At 36.4% G+C, this 21073-nt stretch overlaps 1 protein-coding gene across 4 annotated transcripts in view; it reads right to left on the bottom strand.

The window, feature by feature from the left end:
• Window positions 1-21073, bottom strand: part of LOC136029101 (ectonucleoside triphosphate diphosphohydrolase 6-like) — an 80496-nt gene that overhangs the window by 13667 nt on the left and 45756 nt on the right. For all 4 annotated transcript variants that reach the window (XM_065707167.1, XM_065707165.1, XM_065707168.1 and 1 more), the window contains 4 exons: window positions 20044-20123; window positions 9032-9287; window positions 4136-4304; window positions 2571-2711 (listed from right to left, as the gene is read on the bottom strand). In XM_065707167.1, the coding sequence (XP_065563239.1) occupies window positions 2571-2711; window positions 4136-4304; window positions 9032-9287; window positions 20044-20123 (646 nt within the window). The remainder of the gene's footprint in view (window positions 1-2570; window positions 2712-4135; window positions 4305-9031; window positions 9288-20043; window positions 20124-21073) is intronic.

Here is a 21073-nt window from a genome sequence, read left to right as displayed (position 1 = left end):
AAGGGAGGGGGGGGGTGAATTTTCTGATTGGGGGATTTGCATCAGGGAGAATTTTTCATGGGTAGGGAATTCAAGGGAAAATTTTACACTGAAGGAGAATTGCCAAATGTGCCAGAATTCTTATACGAATTTCTTTTTATTAGTCTTACTGTCTGTTTGTCGACTCAATTTTACATGTGGAGATGTTAAGGGGAATTGTCCGGGGGGGACCTAACCGGTTGGAGTTGTCTAGAGTATCTTTCCGTTGGACGGGAGATTTTTCACGGGAGAAATTTGCCATAGAGGAGTTTTCCATGGAATTAATTTTCCAGAGGGGATCTTCTGCGGGAGCAACTTTCTACTAGGGGGCGGGTTATTCACAGAAAAACTTTAGCGTGAAAAGCGAGGTATTAAGGAGAGGGCAGCCCTGGCATTAACTTAAACTATGGAATTTTTATTGTTTATGCTATTCACGGAAAACGTATGGTTAAAGTTAAAATACTTCAGAGTATTTGAAGTTTGGTGGGTATATACACCTATTTCAACAAGTCTTGAATCCCATGTTTCGTGTCTGCTTAGGAATCTAAATCATACAAACACCTTGAATAGATGAAAAGATATTTGAAAAAAGTTTCAACAACTCTGGTCTTAGAAAACTTCAAAACCGATATTAACCTACGAATTACCAAACAAGGTCCTGATTTCGTTTTTAATTCAATTCTACAACACTTTAAATTTCTCTTACCCTATTAGTCCTTGTTCAGTTGCTCGGTCGAAATAATAGCTAATCGCCGTTATATCAACGGATTCCAATTCATCAAGAAGATGTATTTCTTGCACGACATTTGCAACACGTTGCAGACATTCTTCATAGTTGGCACTCGGCAGTTTAGCATCCTTTTTCAGCCATTCGCCAATCTTCTATAGAATCGAATTAAAATCGTAGGGACCCCTACAAGAAAGAAAAACATAAAAGTAATTAATGTAAGCTTTGTGAGTATATGTATGGATCATATGTATATATAAATTTTTTCTTGCAAAGTTCCAGATTTTCTTTTTTTCTGAGATTTTCTGGTCTGAAAAAAAAAAAAAAACAATCTAGGTAGGTTACAAGTTTGAGAAAACTCTATTAAAGCCTTAATTTTGGAAACTAAATGTTCATGCGAGTGGTGTCACATTTATACACATTTCAAAAGCAAAAATTACATGATTGTTCCCGAGGAGTGGTTGTATCGTTTTAAGTATTGATGACACATGCAAAACTACATAAGATGACAAATTTCTCTTAGCAGTTAAAGAAAAAGGCATGGAACAAGAAACAGCAAAAATCACATTGAACTGCAAAAAAAAATGTTACACAACGAAATCGCCGGCAAAATTACAATGGAATGAAGGAACATGTTAGTATAGCGTACGTGAGTCTGTGAAGGATAAATAGGACAGAAGAATTCAATTCACACCAGAATTAATTCATGCAGTCGAAATTGCTGATTTTCCACCCTGGAATGAAGAAGTGCTATTTTAGCGTCTTAACTCGAACCTCATGATGTCCCATAGTCCATTCCCTGCAAACAGAATAAAAAGGGCTTTTGAAATTGACAGACTAACCTAAAATATTCCTCACTGTGCGCATCCTACCCTAGAAAATGATCAGTTTTCTATCACGACTTGGAAAATACTCAAACATCTATATTTAAGATCACTGACATTTTCTCACGAAAAAGTCTTAATGTACAACAAATCGCTTCACGCAATTTTCAACAAAATTTGGAACACAGGCCTCTCTCTCTCTCTCTCTCTCTCTCTCTCTCTCTCTCTCTCTCTCTCTCTCTCTCTCTCTCTCACTCTCTCTCTCTCTCTCTCTCTCTCTCTCTCTCTCTCTCTCTCTCTCTCTCCTCCTCTCTCTCTCTCTCTCTCTTTATTTCCTGAAACTCTTAGTGTTGCTTCCTTCATTGCATGTGAGACAAAACTCTACGTCTTTTGATTGTTTAAAATTAAGCGCCACTAAAAAACATAATAAAGCTAAAACACTTGTTTACTCAGGCCCTTAAGCAGGCAAATTATTTGGAGGGTTGGGGATATTTTTGGAGGTGTAGATTCATGAAAAAAAAAAGAAACAGCCGAATAACTTGAACTTCGTAAAACACCATTAGATTCATGGAAGATCAGAGCCCAGAGCCACCTCCCTCTTAAGTCATACTTGATTGATACGCATAAAAATAGTAAAACAACTAATTGATTTGACTGATAAGAAGATAAATTTACTTTTTTTTTTCATAGTTGAACTATCATAGTTGGATAATGAAGAAGTTACTAGAATGCGAAAGTTTCAGTGGCCTATATAGTGAATCTAACTTCAAAAATGGCCTCAAGCTTTAAAATTTGGAAAACTATTAGTGTATCACAAATTTTTAACTTCAAAAAATTATTTTTTTTTGTCTAAAAGAAAAGCAAACCATAGGGCAGTTACAGAAAGTACATTCAATTTTACATACACAGGTAAATACTATTGCAGTCACTTTTTGTATCAATTAATGCTGATCAAAATTCAAACAAAACTTCAAGATTAGAAAAACAATTGAGACAGATACTTTAAAGTGTAGGTAGCTCCGCCATAGTGCCAGATCGTTTTCACCGTTGGATTGATGCATGGCGATCTAATTTCACTATCGTTTTGGGGCGAAGAAATAAGAATATCTTTCCTGGCTGCCATGAGTCCCAAGCCTAAGTAACTGGAAGGAAAAAAATGTATAAAAATAACTTATGAAAAAATTACAACAAATTAAAACAAGTTTGTAGTTTCTTTAAGCTATACATAAATTTATTGTTTTATTTATAGGTAAAAGACTGACAAGTCTTGACCTCCTTCGAGTTATTACACCTGATTCCTAAAGCTTTAAACACTAGTCATTAACCAATACTAGCCGAAATATAGCTTTGTTTGTAGGGAAGCAGCCGACTGCATATCAAATACGAAAAAAAAATAATAGGAATTATGAATGAAATGATTCATAAATTATGTTTAGGTTGAGATATGGATTTTATCGATATATTTCCTAATGGTAAGAGTAGTACTGGTTGACAAAAAACAAAATTTCTTGTGGCGTTCTAAAAGTTTTGATCATTTTTCCAACCCCTGAAGCAGGTTTTCTGCATAGTCTGACAACCCCTAAGTGCATGATTTTAGGGAGTAAAGAATAAAGAACCCGAACCAAAATACAATGTCTCGTTCACTCCTTCCCCTAGCCTAGCAATCCCCAAATATAAGATGCCATTAATCGAGACTGGTCGTAGAGTTTCATTTCCTTTCACTTCTAAGCTCGTTTGAAGGTTGTGTTGGCCGAGTCCTCAGCCGCTTTTATGAAGGTTGGGTTAGTCTCAAAATTGGCACAAAAGCTTGAATCCGATTTTAACGAGGTTTATGGAGCTAAAAGATTCCGGGAAAACAAAGCAAAAAGGCCTAAATGCTACACACGCCTTCCATAAAATACAACATAATTTAAAAAGGTCTTTTCATGTTTGAAGTATGCCGCACAAGGCTCTTTACTGGACTTCACAGCATTCTATAGTTAAATTACTTTTCCCTTTTTTTGAAAGAAACTTATCCAGTATAAATTTCTAACTCCTCATTGATGAAAACAATCAATGTCTCAATAGAAAGCACTGATCTAGGAGTAAATTCCATTCAAAATAATGAATATACTTTTTTTATGCGAGTTTCATTTTCTGATTAAAATTTGCAGTAGTTTTTAACCCACTTCCCTGCGTTTAACTACTATAAATTTTTACACCTAATCCGAAATCCACTGACAACATATATTTCTGAAAACCATCATGGTTGATATATATATATATATATATATATATATATATATATATATATATTATATATATATATATATATATATATATATATATATATATAAATATATATATATATATATATATATATATATATATATATATATATATATATATACATATATATACATATATATATATATATATATATATATATATATATATATATATATATATATATATATATATATATATATGTATGTATTTTATCTCAATGAATGTCAAATCTGGCTTTAATCTCAAAAGAAGGGCATACTAAAAATAAATCCTGAACTGTGACAATATGACTAATCACCTATGAGAATAAATACCAAGCTTCCCATCTCCCATGATGACGTCGTGTACATGATGCTTTGGTGCTTTTTCCAATGTATGCTGTTTTCTAGGCAGAAACGTAATTTGAGTGGAGCCACCACCTAAGTCCAGGGCTGCCACTGTCTCCGCTTCCCTTCCGTCGAGTCTATCTAAATACAAAGTTACTTTTGAGAGACCAATTCAACAGTTGTTTCTGACTTTCATAGTTGAATTATAGTATAATAATTGAATTATTTGATTATAGCTGAAACTGACTAGTATATTCAAATAAATCTGTAAAAACAGAAGAGAATAGAAACAAAACAAAAAGGTCCTACTACGCTCCTAGATGTAAGTAAAAAATAACTTGCCACAACGCTAGTCAATTCTAGAAAGCGATGATTTTGGAACACACTCGGCAACTTTCTTAAATCTGCTCTTAGGAAATTGATCAGATTGATTTGGAGAATAAAGCATCATTATTTGGTAACATCTCTCAGCGTCTAATTTATTCGAAGGTGATGATCAATCCCCCCCCCCGAAAGAAAACAGAACCACGTTCAAGCAAGGATTAATGCATTGGTAAATAAAATAAGAATTAACATAAAAAGACTTACACAATTCTAATGGCGGAAGAAAATCCGGTTAAGGTAAGAACTGTTTCTTTTGCTGATACTACGAAAATGTACTTGTAGGAGGGTGTGCCTTTAGCATACTATATTTTAGCCTTACAGTATTGTCCACTTATAATACAAGGGAGTATCTTAATGCATGTGTGTCAACAAATTCAAAACCCTTATACTAGCATAAAATATTAACGTCGTAACCTTTTTTTAATGAGAGCAGTTGAGGTCTGGGTTTTGCGGTACTTTTGTCTACTATGACTGTGGTAGTTTGGCTACATAAAAACCACAAAACCTGACCATGTAGAGGTCTTTATTGAAGTGACTAAGTGCGTTTTGCCAAAACAACAGCCAGATACTGACTGATTTAGAGCTGGACTTGTCACTCACATGTTTTGATTGAAAAAAGAGCACTTCGCTTGGGTTCCTGCTCAGGCCTATCGTTTCTCACAGTTGAAAGACAAACATCATAAAGTACCTTTATCAGCTCGCGAGGGAAGCAAAGCCGGCTCTTTTGTTTGACATCAAACAGAGAACGAAATAAGGGTTCAAACGTTATATTCGAAGATCTGCAATATAGTAGATAATGCAGTTTATTTTTGGTTAGCTATTTTATGTACTTCTTTGTTACCTTCAAAGATGGTACACGGCCACATGTCTCCCCTTTTTATCGATCAAATCATTCGTAGTGTAAAATATCGAACCGAATTATGTGTATTATTAGCGCAGTACCAATTATTAGTCCTTTCTTGTCTGCCATTGATATGGCTCAGTTGGTTAAATTAAAACTTACACAACCACCTTTAAAACTGAAAAAAAACAACTAATTTTTAATGAAAAATACCTCCAGTTGAAAAATGAAACAGTTACGCATTTTTACCATAAGCAGGTGCTAAATAAAAAAAAAAGTAGGTGAAAGTTCAGCAAACAAAGCTACGAGCAAGGTTGTCACACGGCGAAAAAAAAAATCACTAAATTCTAGTGATTCTTAGGTTGATTTAGCAATTTTCTTCAATATTGATTATTGTGCTGACTTAGTGATTTTTTTATTTAGATAATTTAAAAACATTACTATAAATAGTGGTAAATCACTAGGGGTGTTAACACTGGCTACCAGCAAGTGGCATCAAAGTGCGTAAGAAGGTGTAGTTGTCTTTGGTTATCAATAGATCGTAAATATTTAAATTTTTACGGGCGGAAGGTGTCTTCATATTTACTTTTACTTATTAATTTTGCATAATGTGATACCATAGCATTTACCATAATGCGATATTGCCTTGAAAGCTTTGTAATGTCAAAGAAACAAAAGAAAAATCTTCAAATCTTTAAAGGTATAAATAGACGCAAAATGGCCCAAGGAGCAAAACATATTTTAATTTCGACGTCCTTGGTCCTTAAATAGTGATTCAAATGAGCTGATTTGCCTGTTTTTTTAACCAAAGTTTTCCAATATGTTCTGCTTCCAGAAACTCTTCCTACAGAAAATTATGTGTCTTCCTAATTAAGACTTAAGCTGCGTAATGGACGCCGACATGCTCATTGCATCCTTATTTTAGAAGCCTAAAAATATCGTTTTGGAGTGCATTTTGTTTTGTTGAATGCTTCAACGCGTTTGACTCAGTTTGTCACAGCCAGCCCAGACCGTATCCAGGGAAGGGTTAATGGCTTCGAACCCCTGAAATGTTTGTCCCACACGTAAAAATGCAACAAGAAGCTTATAAGTATAAGCAAATTTTTGATGCGTTTTTGTACCCCCCCCCCCCTAACAAAAAACCTGGACATCAGTTCTACAGTCAGATATGGTAGTCTCTTACCAACTTTGAAGTAAAGTTTTCTGTATTAGACGCCCCTACGTTTTTGGTATGCTAATTCGTATATTGGACTATGGCCTGGAGATGCTTTTTCCGGGGATATCCCAATTCAGTCCAGAGTTCAGCAATGGAGGGGGGGGGGGGGTGAATCCATCACCAGATCATTTAGTGCTCGTCTTTATTCGGTGTTACCACGGATTCTTCCATCGTGTTTTCAAGGTTTATCTAATTTGTCGTATATTGCATGTCATAGCAAATGACGATTTGCTGTGAATTAGCCGTTTTAATGGTAGCTTAGCTAAATCGTAGTATCTTGTTTCTATTTTGCTGTAAGTAATTTGAATACTGAGATATGTAATTGTTTAAGGTTTAATGCAAATTACCGAGCTAGCTATCTTGTGATTCCTACCTAGATATGTCGGTTCTTATAGTGCGGTGGCTAGGTATTAATATTTGCTTTTGGGTATTAGTTACTTGTTCTTCTGCCCTTGCTCATCTTAATAGTCTTAAAAGTAAACTAAGAGGTAGTTATGACAGTAATATTCTAACGGTAATTAAGTAACAATAAGATAAATAAGACGGTATACAAGAACAAAAATATGACATAGCCTATAACATAAAACTGATCGCCACTGACAGTGTAGAAATGCTCCTTGAAGTGATTAAGGGGGATTTTGGAAGACCACAGCCAGATATAGTTTTACAGCTAGATTCATCACCCAACTTAAAAAAAAAATAAAGACAGTGTATGATTTCTTATTGAGTTTATCTTATGATTTCATTAGATACTGACACCCCTTTGGGTAAAAGTTACGAGCAATGAACTTCTGGGCAAGCTTGTATAGTAGAGAACATTCCTACAAAGTTAAAAAGCGTTCGCTAAACAAGTCCACACGCAGTGCAGTCAGGTACAGAGGAAAACCCATTTTTCATTTTGGATTTTTGCCAATGTGCCCTGACAAATACTAGTATTTACACAAAGTCCCTTGATACAATCATTAAACAAAATCATTTACTAGCGTTTTCGGACTTCGGACTATTACTGTTTTACTTTAAATAGACATAGCCTCAGAATAAACGATCTCCTGAACTTTACAGTAAGATGCAATGGTCAAAGGGCTTACAAATATAAGTTCCAAGCAGATCAGAAGAACAAGTTTTCGGTCCCAATGATATGATTTTATACTTACAAGAATAAGATTTGCCCCTCTCTCTCTCTCTCTCTCAGATTCCCAGCATGATCCCAGTTAGAGAAGAGAAGAGTAACAAATCGCAGCCTCACTTGTACTGTTTTCCTTCACAGGAGACTTGGGAACTGAAGCATTTATTGAGACACTATATATCAAAGGTAACAATACAGCACTACCTAAGTAAGGGGTGTGTCTTCTAGGTATTATTTGCTTCTCCAAACAATTTGTAGAGAAGGAGTGATCGTGGAAATTTGAGAGGGAACTGATACGACTGAAAACGGAATGTTTTATTGGCCTTTATGGGATTCGAAATTGTTGGAGGGCAACCAGCCCCTCCCCTCCAGTGCGCTTTTGTCTATCCAGCTTTTGTAACACCCTGAGACATCTAATCAGGTTTTGCGAAGGCTATTTGTTTCAGGACAGTCAAGGCGCCGAGTATATAGGTTATACCTCGGAGGAACACAATACCCCTGCAGCCGCAAGGACAACGGTTATAAATTACTAACATTGCTAATTGTACAGGTAGGTTATAGAAGTTCTATATATTATCATGTATGACTAGTGGCTCGAAAATTTCAGGGATTGTTTACTTGGTCATACAGATGACACATTTTAGTGTGTAAGTGACGGTTGGGGTGCATTAGAAAGTCCGAAAACAGCGCAAGGCTTTTTGTTCCTGATCAGTATGAAAAATTACAGCCATAATTTGTCGGATCAAGAGGAACCTAATATACAAAAAAAAAATGTTTAAGGACACGGTCTCCCGCCCACCCCAAACAGGGGCCAAGAGCTTGTTTCCCATCGACTCGAAACTTATATATTCAAGTCTCTAGGTTAAGGGGGCCTCAACGAAGAAGAAAAAAATTATTGGTATCTATCCTGGCCATTTTATATGGAAGGGATGGTTGTAGAAACTTGGGAGGGACTCATTTGATTATAAGTTAGAAATCCCAGTGTCCTTCTTAAGAGAAAAAAGTAGTTTGACAGAAACCACCCACACTCCCGTACTCTTGTCTACTACCCATCCCCCGGTGACCCCCATTATATCGGATCAAAACTTGGGAATACCAAACTTTGTTCCTACTTTTTGAGAAACTTTCGATCAATTTTGCAACGTATGCATTTCAAACAGTAATTATATATAAATAAATACGGTAAAATTGATAGTTACCCACAAAGAGAACCTTCACCAAAGAAAATCTTTTGTAACCGAATAAAATGGGTTCTACAAATACTTTTAGCACAATAATTAATAATATAAATGCTAGCTTACCTAATAAAAAGTTGATAGTAAACCACGAAAACAGCCCTTCTGAAAGTCCATCCATAATAGAAACAGATGCATCGGATACAACAAACCCAGAGACGGTAAAATACTTTTTAATTTCTTCTAAAATGAGATTGGCTTTCTCTTCGGGGAGTAATCGCAGTCCAGCTGTTGCCTTGAGTACCAACGGTGTCTCTCCCCATTTCGACTCTTCTATCACTGCCTTTGCTTCCTCAACTAGTTTTTTAATAGAAGCAGCACCCTAAGAGGGAAAACACTCTTAGGTTTAATTTTGAATCAATAGTTAAAAGCTCCAATGGCAGCGGATACAGTCATGCCTAAAATTATTGCTATAATACAAGGCTGCCACACTTCTGTAATATTCCCCAAAATCTTGGAATTTTAGTCCTGAGATTTGGATCTCGAGGAAAGAAAATAACTTAGATATTACCCTCGTTAAGTATATTGAACATATGTGTATATTATCATTTGCCACCTTGGAAATTTTTCGCAAATGAGTCTTTAAATATTGGTGAAATACCAAGAACATCAATATAACGTTGGCCTGCTGGACCTATCCCAGGCCTATCCATACCTGAAAATCTGATTTTCTAAGATTATACTTTGGTAATTATGAAATTTTTAGAGCAATAACATATTTTCATCAGTATTGCCACGTCCTAACCGTGAGAATAAATAAGCAGAAATGATCTGCTAAATGCGACGTCGTATTTCGTCCGTTAAAATTCAACCATTACCGATCTGTTAATTCCCAAAGACAACTTCAAAGGGAAGCTAATCCTTCTGAAGCGGTTTCGTTCTCTATAATTTTGAGGCCAGCTAGAAGCAAAAACTCCTAAACTTCACTTAGGGATCTTTTTCGTTAAGAATTTACGGCCCCTTTTTTATTGTAGGTTTTAAGACATACATAGTTGTGAACGTATTCACACTATCAACTTAAATAATCGGACTTCATTTTCCTTGTCCTGTACTTTAAATTAGTCACTGGCAACCCTGGTATAATTGACATTTTCTTAATTTAAAAGGTAACAAAACTATGGCCTTTGAAGTTCGCTACTGTAGTTTAGCCGAGTCCCTCTGTGGACCTCAATATTGCGATATCGATCTAGCAGAAAGTATACTCACATATGTTACTAAGTCTTGGATATCTAGAGGCACGGATATATTTTATTTTTCCACAGTGGCCACTTTCAATCGGATTATATTTAAGTGTACACACCAGCTGGTTTGGGACGCAAGAAAATTTAATAATTCTTTATATATGCTCTGATATAAAAAAACTATGAGTAAATGGTTAAATTTGTGAAGCACAATTGCTTGGGTATTATTCTCCATTCGGATTGCTGAGGCCAAAAATTTTTATTTTAATTACCCCGATTAACAATGTTTGCTGTGGATTGTATCACAAATCTTACTCTCAGACTACGTTGGTGTTCGCATCTGATAGTCGAGAAGAATTTATAGCATTTGCAGATGACACTACATTAGGTGCTGCAGCTCCGGATGAATCATCCTTTATTCTAAAGCTTCAAGCAATGACTGAGAAGATAATCTTTTGGTTTGACATAAATCAACTAACTTTAAATGTAAAAAAGTCATACCTTCTTATTTTTTTCTCGTAAAGGTTTGAGCTACCCCACAATTACTAAGCTTCATACACCAAGAGGCTCCATAAGTCGTCCCCTGGATCGATATGTGCGATTCCTGGGAGTTCTTTTGGATGAAAATTTATCATTTAAGTGGCAAGTTCAAGTAATAAGAGTGAAAATTTCCCGTGGACTTTGGATCATCCGAAAATTAAAGCGTTTATTTACTTTCCCTATCCTCCGTCTTTTATACTTCTCTCTCATTTACCCTTATATATGTTACTATTCGTCTGTGTGGATGTTCACATTTCCCTCGGTACTTGCTCCTATTCACCATCTTAATGAGAAAGCGGCGAGAATTCTCCAGTCGGCTAAACACACTCCTCTTGACCTTCCTCGGTACTTGCTCCTATTCACCATCTTAATTAGAAAGCGGCGAGAATTCTCCAGTCGGATAAACACACTCCTCTTGATCTCCTTAAGATTAAAGATTTCAATACTTCCAGGGAGATCTCCCATGTTGTTTTTCGGGACTGCTCAAACTAGTAGGGGAAGTAAATTTGTATATGGTTCGTAACCGGGAGAATGTGATGATTCCAGCTAGTCCCTCGGTTCGTTCAGACTTCGGCCTGGCTGTGATTGGGGGCGTGCTTGGAAAGTGGTTCCCACTGAGATCCGGCAGTCACGAGCACTTGGCTCCTTTAAGAGATTAAATAAAAAAAACAAGTTTTTTAAGGGAAAGTAAGGAGCGACATTAAAACTTAAAACGAACAAAAATTACTTTGTATATGAAAGGGGCTGCTTCCTCATCAACGCCCCGCTCTTTACGCTAAAGTTTGACTCTTTCTCTTAACTCTATTTTTTAAAACAGCAAAAAACATTACCGAAAAGAGCGGGGCGTTGATGAGGAAGCACTTTGACTCTTCCTATTAACTCTACTTTTTAAAACAGTAAGAAACTTTAGCGTAAAGAGCGGGGCATTGAGGAGGAAAAGCCCCTTTCATAGACAGAGTAATTTCTGTTCGTTTTAAGTTTTAATGTTGCTCCTTACTTTCATTTAAAAAAGCTTGTTTTTTTTTATTTAATTTCTGGACGTTTTTGAACTAATGCATGTTTTGATCTTGGCTCTCCGCACATAAATAATTAAAACGAAATTTGTATATTAATTAATTGCAATTAATCGGAAGACTTTGAGAAAAAAGGAGTGAAGGAGGAGGCCTAGTTCCCCTCCAATTTTTTGATTACTTAAAAGGCAACTAGAACTTTTAATTTTTAACAAACGTTTTCATTGGTAAAAATTATACGTAACTTACGAATTAACTTACGTAACGAACTTCTATATTCGTATGTTTTTATTGCGTATATGAGGGGTTTAACCCTCGTCGATACCTCGCTCTTTACACTAAAGCTTAAATGTCCCAATTCCTTAAGAATGACCTCTGAATCACAAAAGCCGTAGAATAAATAATTAAAATTACTAAAAATACTTTAGCGTAAAGAGTGAGGTATAACGAGGAGGTAAACCCCTCATATGCGTAATTAATTTTGTTCGTTTTAAGTTTTAATGCTGCTCCTTACTTTCAGTAGAAAAAACTTTTCATATTTATTTTTTCATTGTTTTTTCAAATAATGCTAGAAAATCCCGCGCCCCCTTCATTGAAATTCTCTTCCCCCATCAAAAGTTCCTCCATGGAAATATCCTCCCACGTAACCACCCCCCAACTCTCCCCCTAAACCAAAAAAATCCCCCTGAAAACGTCTGTACACTTCCCATTAACCATTACCATATGTAAACACAGGTCAAAGTTTGTAACTTGCAGCCCCTCCCACGGGGACTGCAGGGGAGTAAGCCGTCCCTAAAGACATAGTTATTAGGTTTTTCAACTATAGTGAATAAAATGGCAGAATCTTGATCCGGTGACTTTTGGGAAAAAATGAGCGTGGGAGGGGGCCTAGGTGCCCTCCAATTTTTTTGGTCGCTTAAAAAGGGCACTAGAACTTTACATTTCCGTTAGAATGAGCCCTCTCGCGACATTCTAGGACCACTCAGTCGATACGATCACCCCTGGAAAAAAACAAAAAAAAAAACAAAAAAAAAAAAACAAATAAACACGCATCCGTGATCTGTCTTCTGACAAAAAAAAAAATGCGAAATTCCACATTTTTGTAGATAGGCGCTTGAAACTTCTACAATAAGGTTCTCTGATACGCGGAATCTGATGGTGTGATTTTTGTTAAGATTGTATGACTCTTAGGGGTGTTTCCCCCTATTTTCTAAAATGAGGCAAATTTTCTCAGGCTCGTAACTTTCGATGGGTACCAAGATGGGTTGATCTTGATGAAACTTATATATTTAAAATCAGCATTAAAATGCGATTCTTTTGATGTAACTATTGGTATCAAAATTCCATTTTTTAGAGTTTCGGTTACTATTGAGCCGGGTCGCTCCTTACTACAGTTCGTTGCCACGAACTGTTTGACAGATGAAAAGGTTCTTATTAAAAGTTTCTTATTAAATGATTCTTATGGTTTATTTATTATTTTTTGGGGGGTTATTGTTTTGGTGGTGTTGTATCCTCGATGACAGATAATTTTAATTTGTATTTTATTGTCGGGTGATGTGAGGGTCGCTGTTTCGTGGGGACTACCGGTGAGTTGATTTCTTTTCCTTATAGATTTATATTTAGATGTTGGTTAGTATGTCTATGACAAGCTTTATCATTCTTTATTTATTGTATGCCGTTTCCCAAATAACGGGCCATTGAGCCCTTTGGGATATTGTTTTTGTTATTGTTATTTTATGAAAATAAATAGAACTTGAACTTGAAACGCATCTTCAGCCTAATTTTTACCAGACCATTTCTTCTAGTCAAGATCGATGAATGACTGTTTATTTGTTTTAACATCAAAGAATCTATGCCAAAATCCACATTCATTGTTTTACAGTTGATTACGTTTTTACGAGACAACCCCGCACAAATGGAGGATCAGTGAATCCCTGTGCTCTGCCTTCTTCACAGATTATTTTAAAGGAGCAGGGCCGTTCAAAGGTGGGGGGGGGGGGCACCAGATCTAGGAGCAGTCCTGCAAAGAACCCCAGAATAATACAAAAATCCTGGCTTGAAAATGAACCGTTATCTTGATCTCCTCCCTCCCCCCTGCCAAAGGTAATTCCTCTAAACACCTTAAAAGTCAGATCCATGTTCACCTATGACGACTATGACAGTTTCAAAGTGATATTAAATTTAAAAAAAAAACAAGTTTTTTAACTGAAAGTAAGAAGCAACATTAAAACTTAAAACGAACAGAAATTACTCCGTATATGAAATGGGTTGTCCCCTCCTCAACACCCCGCTCTTTACGCTGAAGTTTTACTCTTTCTCTCAATTCTACTTTATTGAACAGTAAATAACTTTAGCGAAAAGAGCGGGACGTTGAGGGAGGAACAGTCCCTTTCATACACGGAGTATTTTCTGTTCGTTTTAAGTTTTAATGTCGCTCCTTACTTTCAGTTAAAAAAACTTGTTTTTTTTTATTTAATTTCTGAACGTTTTTGAATTCATGCATGTATTTATTTTGGCTCTCCGCACCTAAATAATTAAAACTAAATTTGCATATTAATTTTTTTTTGGCTAAATGGCTTTCTCATAGTTTTAATCAGAAGATTTTTATGAAAAAAGTAGCGGGGGAGGAGGCGTAGTTGCCCTCCAATTTTTTGATTACTTAAAAAGAAAACTAGAACTTTTAATTTTTTTACGAACGTTTTCATTAGTAAAAAATATACGTAGCTTACGAATTGACTTACGTAGCGAACTTCTATATTCGTACGTTTTTATTACGTATAAGAGGGGGTTCATCCCTTCGTAAATACCTTGCTCTTTACACTAGAGCTTAAATTTTGTCCCGATTCCTTAAGAATGACCCCTGAATCACAAAGGCCGTAGAATAAATAGTTGAAATTACTAAAAATACTTTAGCGTAAAGAGCGAGCTATTTAGAAAGAGATGGACCCCCATATGCGTAATAATCTCTGTTTGTTGTAAGTTTTAATGCTACTCTTTACTTTCAATTGAAAAAACTTTTTCATGTTTATTTTTTCATTGTTTTTTTTTTATAGTAATGCTAGAAAATCCTGCACCCTTTTCATTGAATCTCTCATCCCTCATGACATATTCCTCCAAGAAAAGATCCTCCCACATAGCCCCCTTCCCTCAACCCCCCAAATCAAAAAAATCCCCCCGAAAACGTCTGTACACTTCCCAATAACCATTACTGTATGTAAACACTGGTCAAAGTTTGTAACTTGCAGCCCCTCCCCCGGGGACTGTGTGGGAGTAAGTCATCCTCAAAGACATAGTTATTATGGTTTTCGACTATGCGGAACAAAATGGTTATCTTAAAATTTTGATCCGTTGACTTTGGGAAAAAATGAGCGTGGGAGGGGGCCTGGGTGCCCTCCAATTTTTTGGGTCACTTAAAAAGGGCACTAGAACTTTTCAATTCCGTTAGAATGAGCCCTCTTGCGACATTCTAGGACCACTTGGTCGATACGATGATCCCTGGGGAAAAAATGCGATGGTGTGATTTTCGGGAGGGGGTAATGACTTTTAGGGGGTGTTTCCCCCTATTTTCCAAAATAAGCCAAATTTTCTCAGACTCGTAACTTTTAATGACAAATACTAAATTTGATGAAACTTATATACTTAAAATCAGCATGAAAATCCGATTCTTTTGATGTATCTTTTAGCATCAACATTTTTTTGAGAGTTTCGCTTACTATTGAGCCGGATCGCTCCTTACTACAGTTCGTTACCACGAACTGTTTGATAATATGCGCAACATTTCAAAACATCTCATTTCTATTCGAATTATTTTTTCTTAAAAAAGGGGCTATTAAAGCAACTATAAAAATAATTCCTAATTTAAAATTTTAAAATACAGCCTACATTACGATTTTTTTTTTTAAATAAAATATATGTGTATCTTGAACCTGCAAAACAATGTTTTTAGACAAAGAAAACTCTTCAACAGTTTAAGATTAGGTTAAAAACAAGGAAGAGACCAAAATAAAATACTATTAAAAAAAAAATCTTCAGCATTGTAGTCAAATTCCAGCCTCAACAATAGTACATATTGTGAGAGTTGGATGTTGAAAAGACTTTTTAGCGGAAGTTTTGTATGATTGTTCTGCGGATTTGGAAAACTGAGAAGCCGACAGGCTTAGCTTGTTCTTGTTTTATTCGTTGAATTTTTTCAATTAAAAAAAAAATAAGAAGAGAAAAGATACAATACTGTTATATAAATGTCAATAATTTTAAACCAGCATATGACATTTTTAGCAAAAAATTTTTAACATGGATCATTTCCTCTAATATGGGAGATACATTCAAATATATACTGTTAATATGCCTGATCAATTGTTTTCGAGAGAAGTAATTCTTTTTTATGATTAAATAAAAAAACAATTTTTTTAACTGAAAGTAAGGAGCGACATTAAAACTTAAAACGAACAGAAATTATTCCGTATAGTAAAGGGGTTGTCCCCTCCTCAACACCTCACTCTTTACGCTAAAGTTTCAGGATTTATAATAGCAATATCCTCTCCATCCTTACATATGGCTGTGGAACTTGGAGCATCACTGCGCAACAAGAAAAACGACTACGGGCATTCGATAATAACTGCATAGGATCTATTTTGAATTGGGGGGAAAGAAAAAGAAATGATAAGATTTATAGCATGACAAATCATACCCGCATCCTTGATGTCATTAAAAGTGACGATGGATGTATTGGAGGCACATGGTGCGAATGGGTGATGGAAGACTGCCGAGTGACATATGGTGTTGGACACCCCCTGGCCTCCACAAGTCAGGGAGACCCAAAATAACCATTGGCAGGATGTTAGAGAAGGAGGCAAAGTAGGCGAGGTCTTCAATGGAGGAGCTTTGGTCGATGGCTCAGGACAGGTCGTCGTGGCGAACCACTATTGCTGCCTTATGCGCCTTCAGGCGTGGGAGAACCTAAGTCTAAGTAAGTAAGAGCAGTAAAAATGATCATTAGTTGCCATCATGACACTGAAGAAACTACATAAAAATAGACTTTTATTTTCCGTTCTAAGCAGTTCAAAATCAGCACTTAAGAAAGCCATACTCAAATATAGTATTGACAAAGAATTTATTAATCTCATATCTAAACTTTGTTTAAATTTAACCGAGGGCAATGTTCAATTGTCAAAGTAGTTAGGCATCAGACAAAGCAGCATCATTCCATTGTACGTGCCCTGAGAAGAAGCAGTAACAAAGGAAAAAATTAAAAGAAACGTCTTCTCAAGCAGGTGGAAGCTTTTTTACACTTTTACTGCCAATAATCGCAGGACCTGTAAACAGTTCTCTCAAGAAAAATGGCTCAACCCTACAAATTGACGCCAATAGAGCTCGCCCTTTCACCAATGAAACACTTTGAGGACAATCTCAGTAAATTCATTAATGACGAGAATATTTTGCTTATTCAATATATTTTGCGAATTATTGATTTTTGCTTCGAAATGCAATTCGACGAGTGGACAGGCATAAACTCTATCATGAGAGACTGGTCAATGTAAAAGTCATGGATAAAAAGGAAACGCCTGTTCAAGATTCTGGAATAACAACAACAACACACAAAGGAGGAAGATTCAAGATTGTCCAATTTCTGTCAAGTGTTTGAGACCTACTGCCACACTCATACCGTGAAAGTAAAAGAATCTTGACATATCTCATGGAACGTGACCACATTCAAGTTGACTGTAAAGCGAAAGGAATTCCAACTCAGGAGAAAAATTATTATCTACTTGATTTGATGTATGAAATGGTTACAAATCGTAAAAGACTTTTATCATTTGACAATTATCTATACAACTTTTTAATTAGGCCTGCATTAAACTTCCCGAAAAGTCGTATTACCAATAAGCAAATTCAACAGAAATTAACGAAACATAGAAGTCTAATTTTAAAAGAAGAAGAAGACGATTTTAAATCAATCTTAGAAGATACTAGCACACCTACCGCTAATAATAGTAGTAGAAACAATGATTTGATGACACAAGTGGTGGTGAGATAATAGCAAACACGTATTGATATCAACTAATCACCATCATCACCACCCACTAGTATGCAAAAGGGTAGCGGACACTACACTACGTGTTTGCGTTCAAAATGGCTGAAGTTTTGAAACGCTTTTATGAAAATATTGGTGAAGTGGGAAGTCGAAGTTCCCCCACCACACTTTCTCAAGTCACTGACTTAAGAAAAGGCTAGCGAGACAGTATCTACATATGAACCAGTACTAAATGAACCAAGTTACACTCTATATCGAAATCATAGGATTCGTGGTGATCATTATCGAGAAACTAAGGCCTTTTTCCCACTGCATACAATGCAAGCAGATCTTTTAACTCTAGATGACATTCAAAGGCCTCATGATACACCCTACAAATATATTCTACTTACAATCAGTGTTTAGTCGCATATGCTATTCCATTGCGGACAAAAAGAGGTTTTGAAGTTGCTAAAGATACATATTTAAAAGGAAAATCAGAGGCAAGATCTGATCACCCACTTGCAAGTTAAAAATACCTCATTTTTTCTACTTTTTCCTCTCCCTTCAACCCCCCCCAGATGGTCGAATCGGGGAAAACAACTTTATCAAGTCAATTTGTGCAAGTCCCTGACACGCCAACCAATTTTCATCGTCCTAGCACGTCCAGAAGCACCGAACTCGCCAAAGCACTGGACCCCCCTAAATCCCCCAAAGATAGCAGATCCAGCCCAGTTACGTCAGTCACATATCTACGACTTATTCTACTTATTCTACCCACCAAGTTTCATCCCAATCTCTCCAGTCTAAGCGTTTTCCAAGATTTTCGGTTTCCCCCTCCAACTCCCCCGAATGTCACCAGATCTGGTCGGGATTTAAAATGAGATCTCTGAAACATGAGTTCCTTCTGAATATCAAATTTTATTGCGATCCGGTCACCCATTCGTAAGTTAAAAATGCCTAATTTTTTTCAGTTTTTCCTCTCCCTCTAGCCCCCCAAATGGTCAAATAGTGGAAGCGACTGTTATCAAGTCAATTCGTGCAGGTCCCTGACACGTCTACCAATTTTTATCGTCCTAGCACGTCCAGAAGCTCTGAACTCACCAAAGCAACCTCAATTTTTCCAGTTTTTCAGCATTAACACCTCCCCCCCCCGACTCCTCCAAAGAGAGCGGATTCAGTCCGGTTATGTCAATCACGTATCTAGGACTTGTGCTTATTCTTCCCACCAAGTTTCATCCCGATCTCTCCACTCTGAGTGTTTTCCAAGATTTCCCGTTTCCCCCTCCAACTCCCCCAATATCACCGGATAAGGTCTGGATTTAAAATAGGAGCTCTGAGACATAAGGTCCTTCTAAATATCAAGTTTCACTGAGATCTGATCACCCATAAGTAAGTTAAAAATACCTCATTTTTTCAGCTTTTCCTCTCCCTCCAGTCCCCCAAAGGGTCGAATCGGGAAAACGACTGTCATCAAGTCAATTTATGGAGGTCCCTGATAGGTCTACCAATTTTTATTGTCCTAGCACGTCCAGAGGCTCCAAACTCGCCAAAGCACTGAAAATGCCCCCAAATCCCCTAAAGAGAGTGGATCCGTTCCAATTATGTCAATCAAGTATCTAGAACTTGTGCTTATTCTTTCCATCAAGTTTCATCCCGATCTCTCCACTCAAAGCGTTTTCCAAGATTTCTGTTTTCCCCCTCCAACCCCCTATGTCCCTGGATCCAATTCAAATTGAAAATGGAGTATCTGAGACATAGGATCTTTCCATATATCAAGTTTAATTAAGATCCGATCACACATTCGTAAGATAAAGATACCTCAATTATCACGTTTTCCAAGATTTACGGTTTCCCCCTCCAACTCCCCCCAATGTGACTGGATCTGATCGAGATTGGAAATAAGAGCTATGAAGCCTTCTAAATATCAAATTTCATTAAGATCCGATCACCCGTTCTTAAGTTGAAAATACCTCATTTTTCTAATTTCTCCGAATTAACCCTTCCCCCTCCAGATGGTCCAATCGGGAAGACGACTATTTCTAAATTAATCTGGTCTGGTCCCTGGTATGCCTGCCAAATTTCATGGTCCTAGCTTATATGGAAGTGCCTAAACTAGAAAAACCGGACAGACAGACTGATAGACCGACAGACTGACAGACAGACAGACCGACAGAATTTGCGATTGCTATAAGTCACTTGGTAAATACCAAGTGCCATAAAAATAAATAAATTCAGAAAAAGAACCAATATCAAAAATAAATAAAATAAAAATAAATTTCATTTTAAAAATAAATAAAAAAAACAGTTGTAAATAAATAGAAAATATTGACTCACTGCAACAGGATCATCAGCATAAGAAGACAAACCGGGCTTAGTCTGAACAAAAAACTGCTCGTCCAGCTTTATTGTACCATCTGAGAAAAAAAGAAGGAAAGAAAACAAATGTAGTATATATTATATCTTCCTAAAAATACAAAAGCAATAGCCCTGGCTCAGTTTTTTTCGATAAAAATATTAGTTTCAAAATAAAATTACTATGCTGTACCCTTATGTGGTAAATGTATCTCCAAATATCAAACACCTGACAAACAACAGAGTATATGGCGTTTCGCCAAAGAAAGGACTTGGCCAAAGAAAAGTGATATTAACTCTAAGTTTGACATTTCAGGTTTTAAAGCAATAAACACCATTGACCATACGTGCGCATACGTGAGAGGAGGAGTTAGGGGCGTTCCCCCCCCCCTCCAACTTTCCCTGCGAAGGATACCCTACTAAGAAAATAACAAATAAAGATCTTGAACCGTGCTTTTCATGTTTTAATCCCCCCACCGGCACAGCAAAAGATCCCTGACTCCCTCTCTATGGTTTGGACCTGTGTCGACTTAATATATATACAATTCATGATACTGAGAAATACAGATACAAATGTTTTGGAGAATTCAAGTTTCATCTTGAGCCAATCAAATGTAGGCTTTCAATTAGAGCTAAAAACACTTCATTGCCTATTAATTTTAGGCGCTGTGTTTCCCTTCCTCGTATTTACAACTATAATTACTATATCACTATAATTAAAACTATATCACTTCCCTGTATTTGCAACTTAAATTGAGAAGACTGATATTCAGGGTTATTTTGCAGGGTTTTTTTTCAGAATTTTTTGCTGCCAGTAGGTCTTACTGCAAGATATTTTTCTTTATCTTCTTCTATTGTTCATCTACCGATAATTCACACTACCTGGCCGTTTCAAAGGCTGGACATTTTAGGCGCTGTCTTTCCCTTCCTCGTATTTACAACTATAATTACTATATCACTATAATTAACACTATATCACTTCCCCGTATTTGCAACTAAAATTGAGAAGACT

This window comes from Artemia franciscana, chromosome 7, assembly GCF_032884065.1.
Source record: "Artemia franciscana chromosome 7, ASM3288406v1, whole genome shotgun sequence".
Lineage (NCBI taxonomy): Eukaryota > Metazoa > Arthropoda > Branchiopoda > Anostraca > Artemiidae > Artemia > Artemia franciscana.
This window is presented reverse-complemented; position numbering and strand designations above follow the sequence as displayed.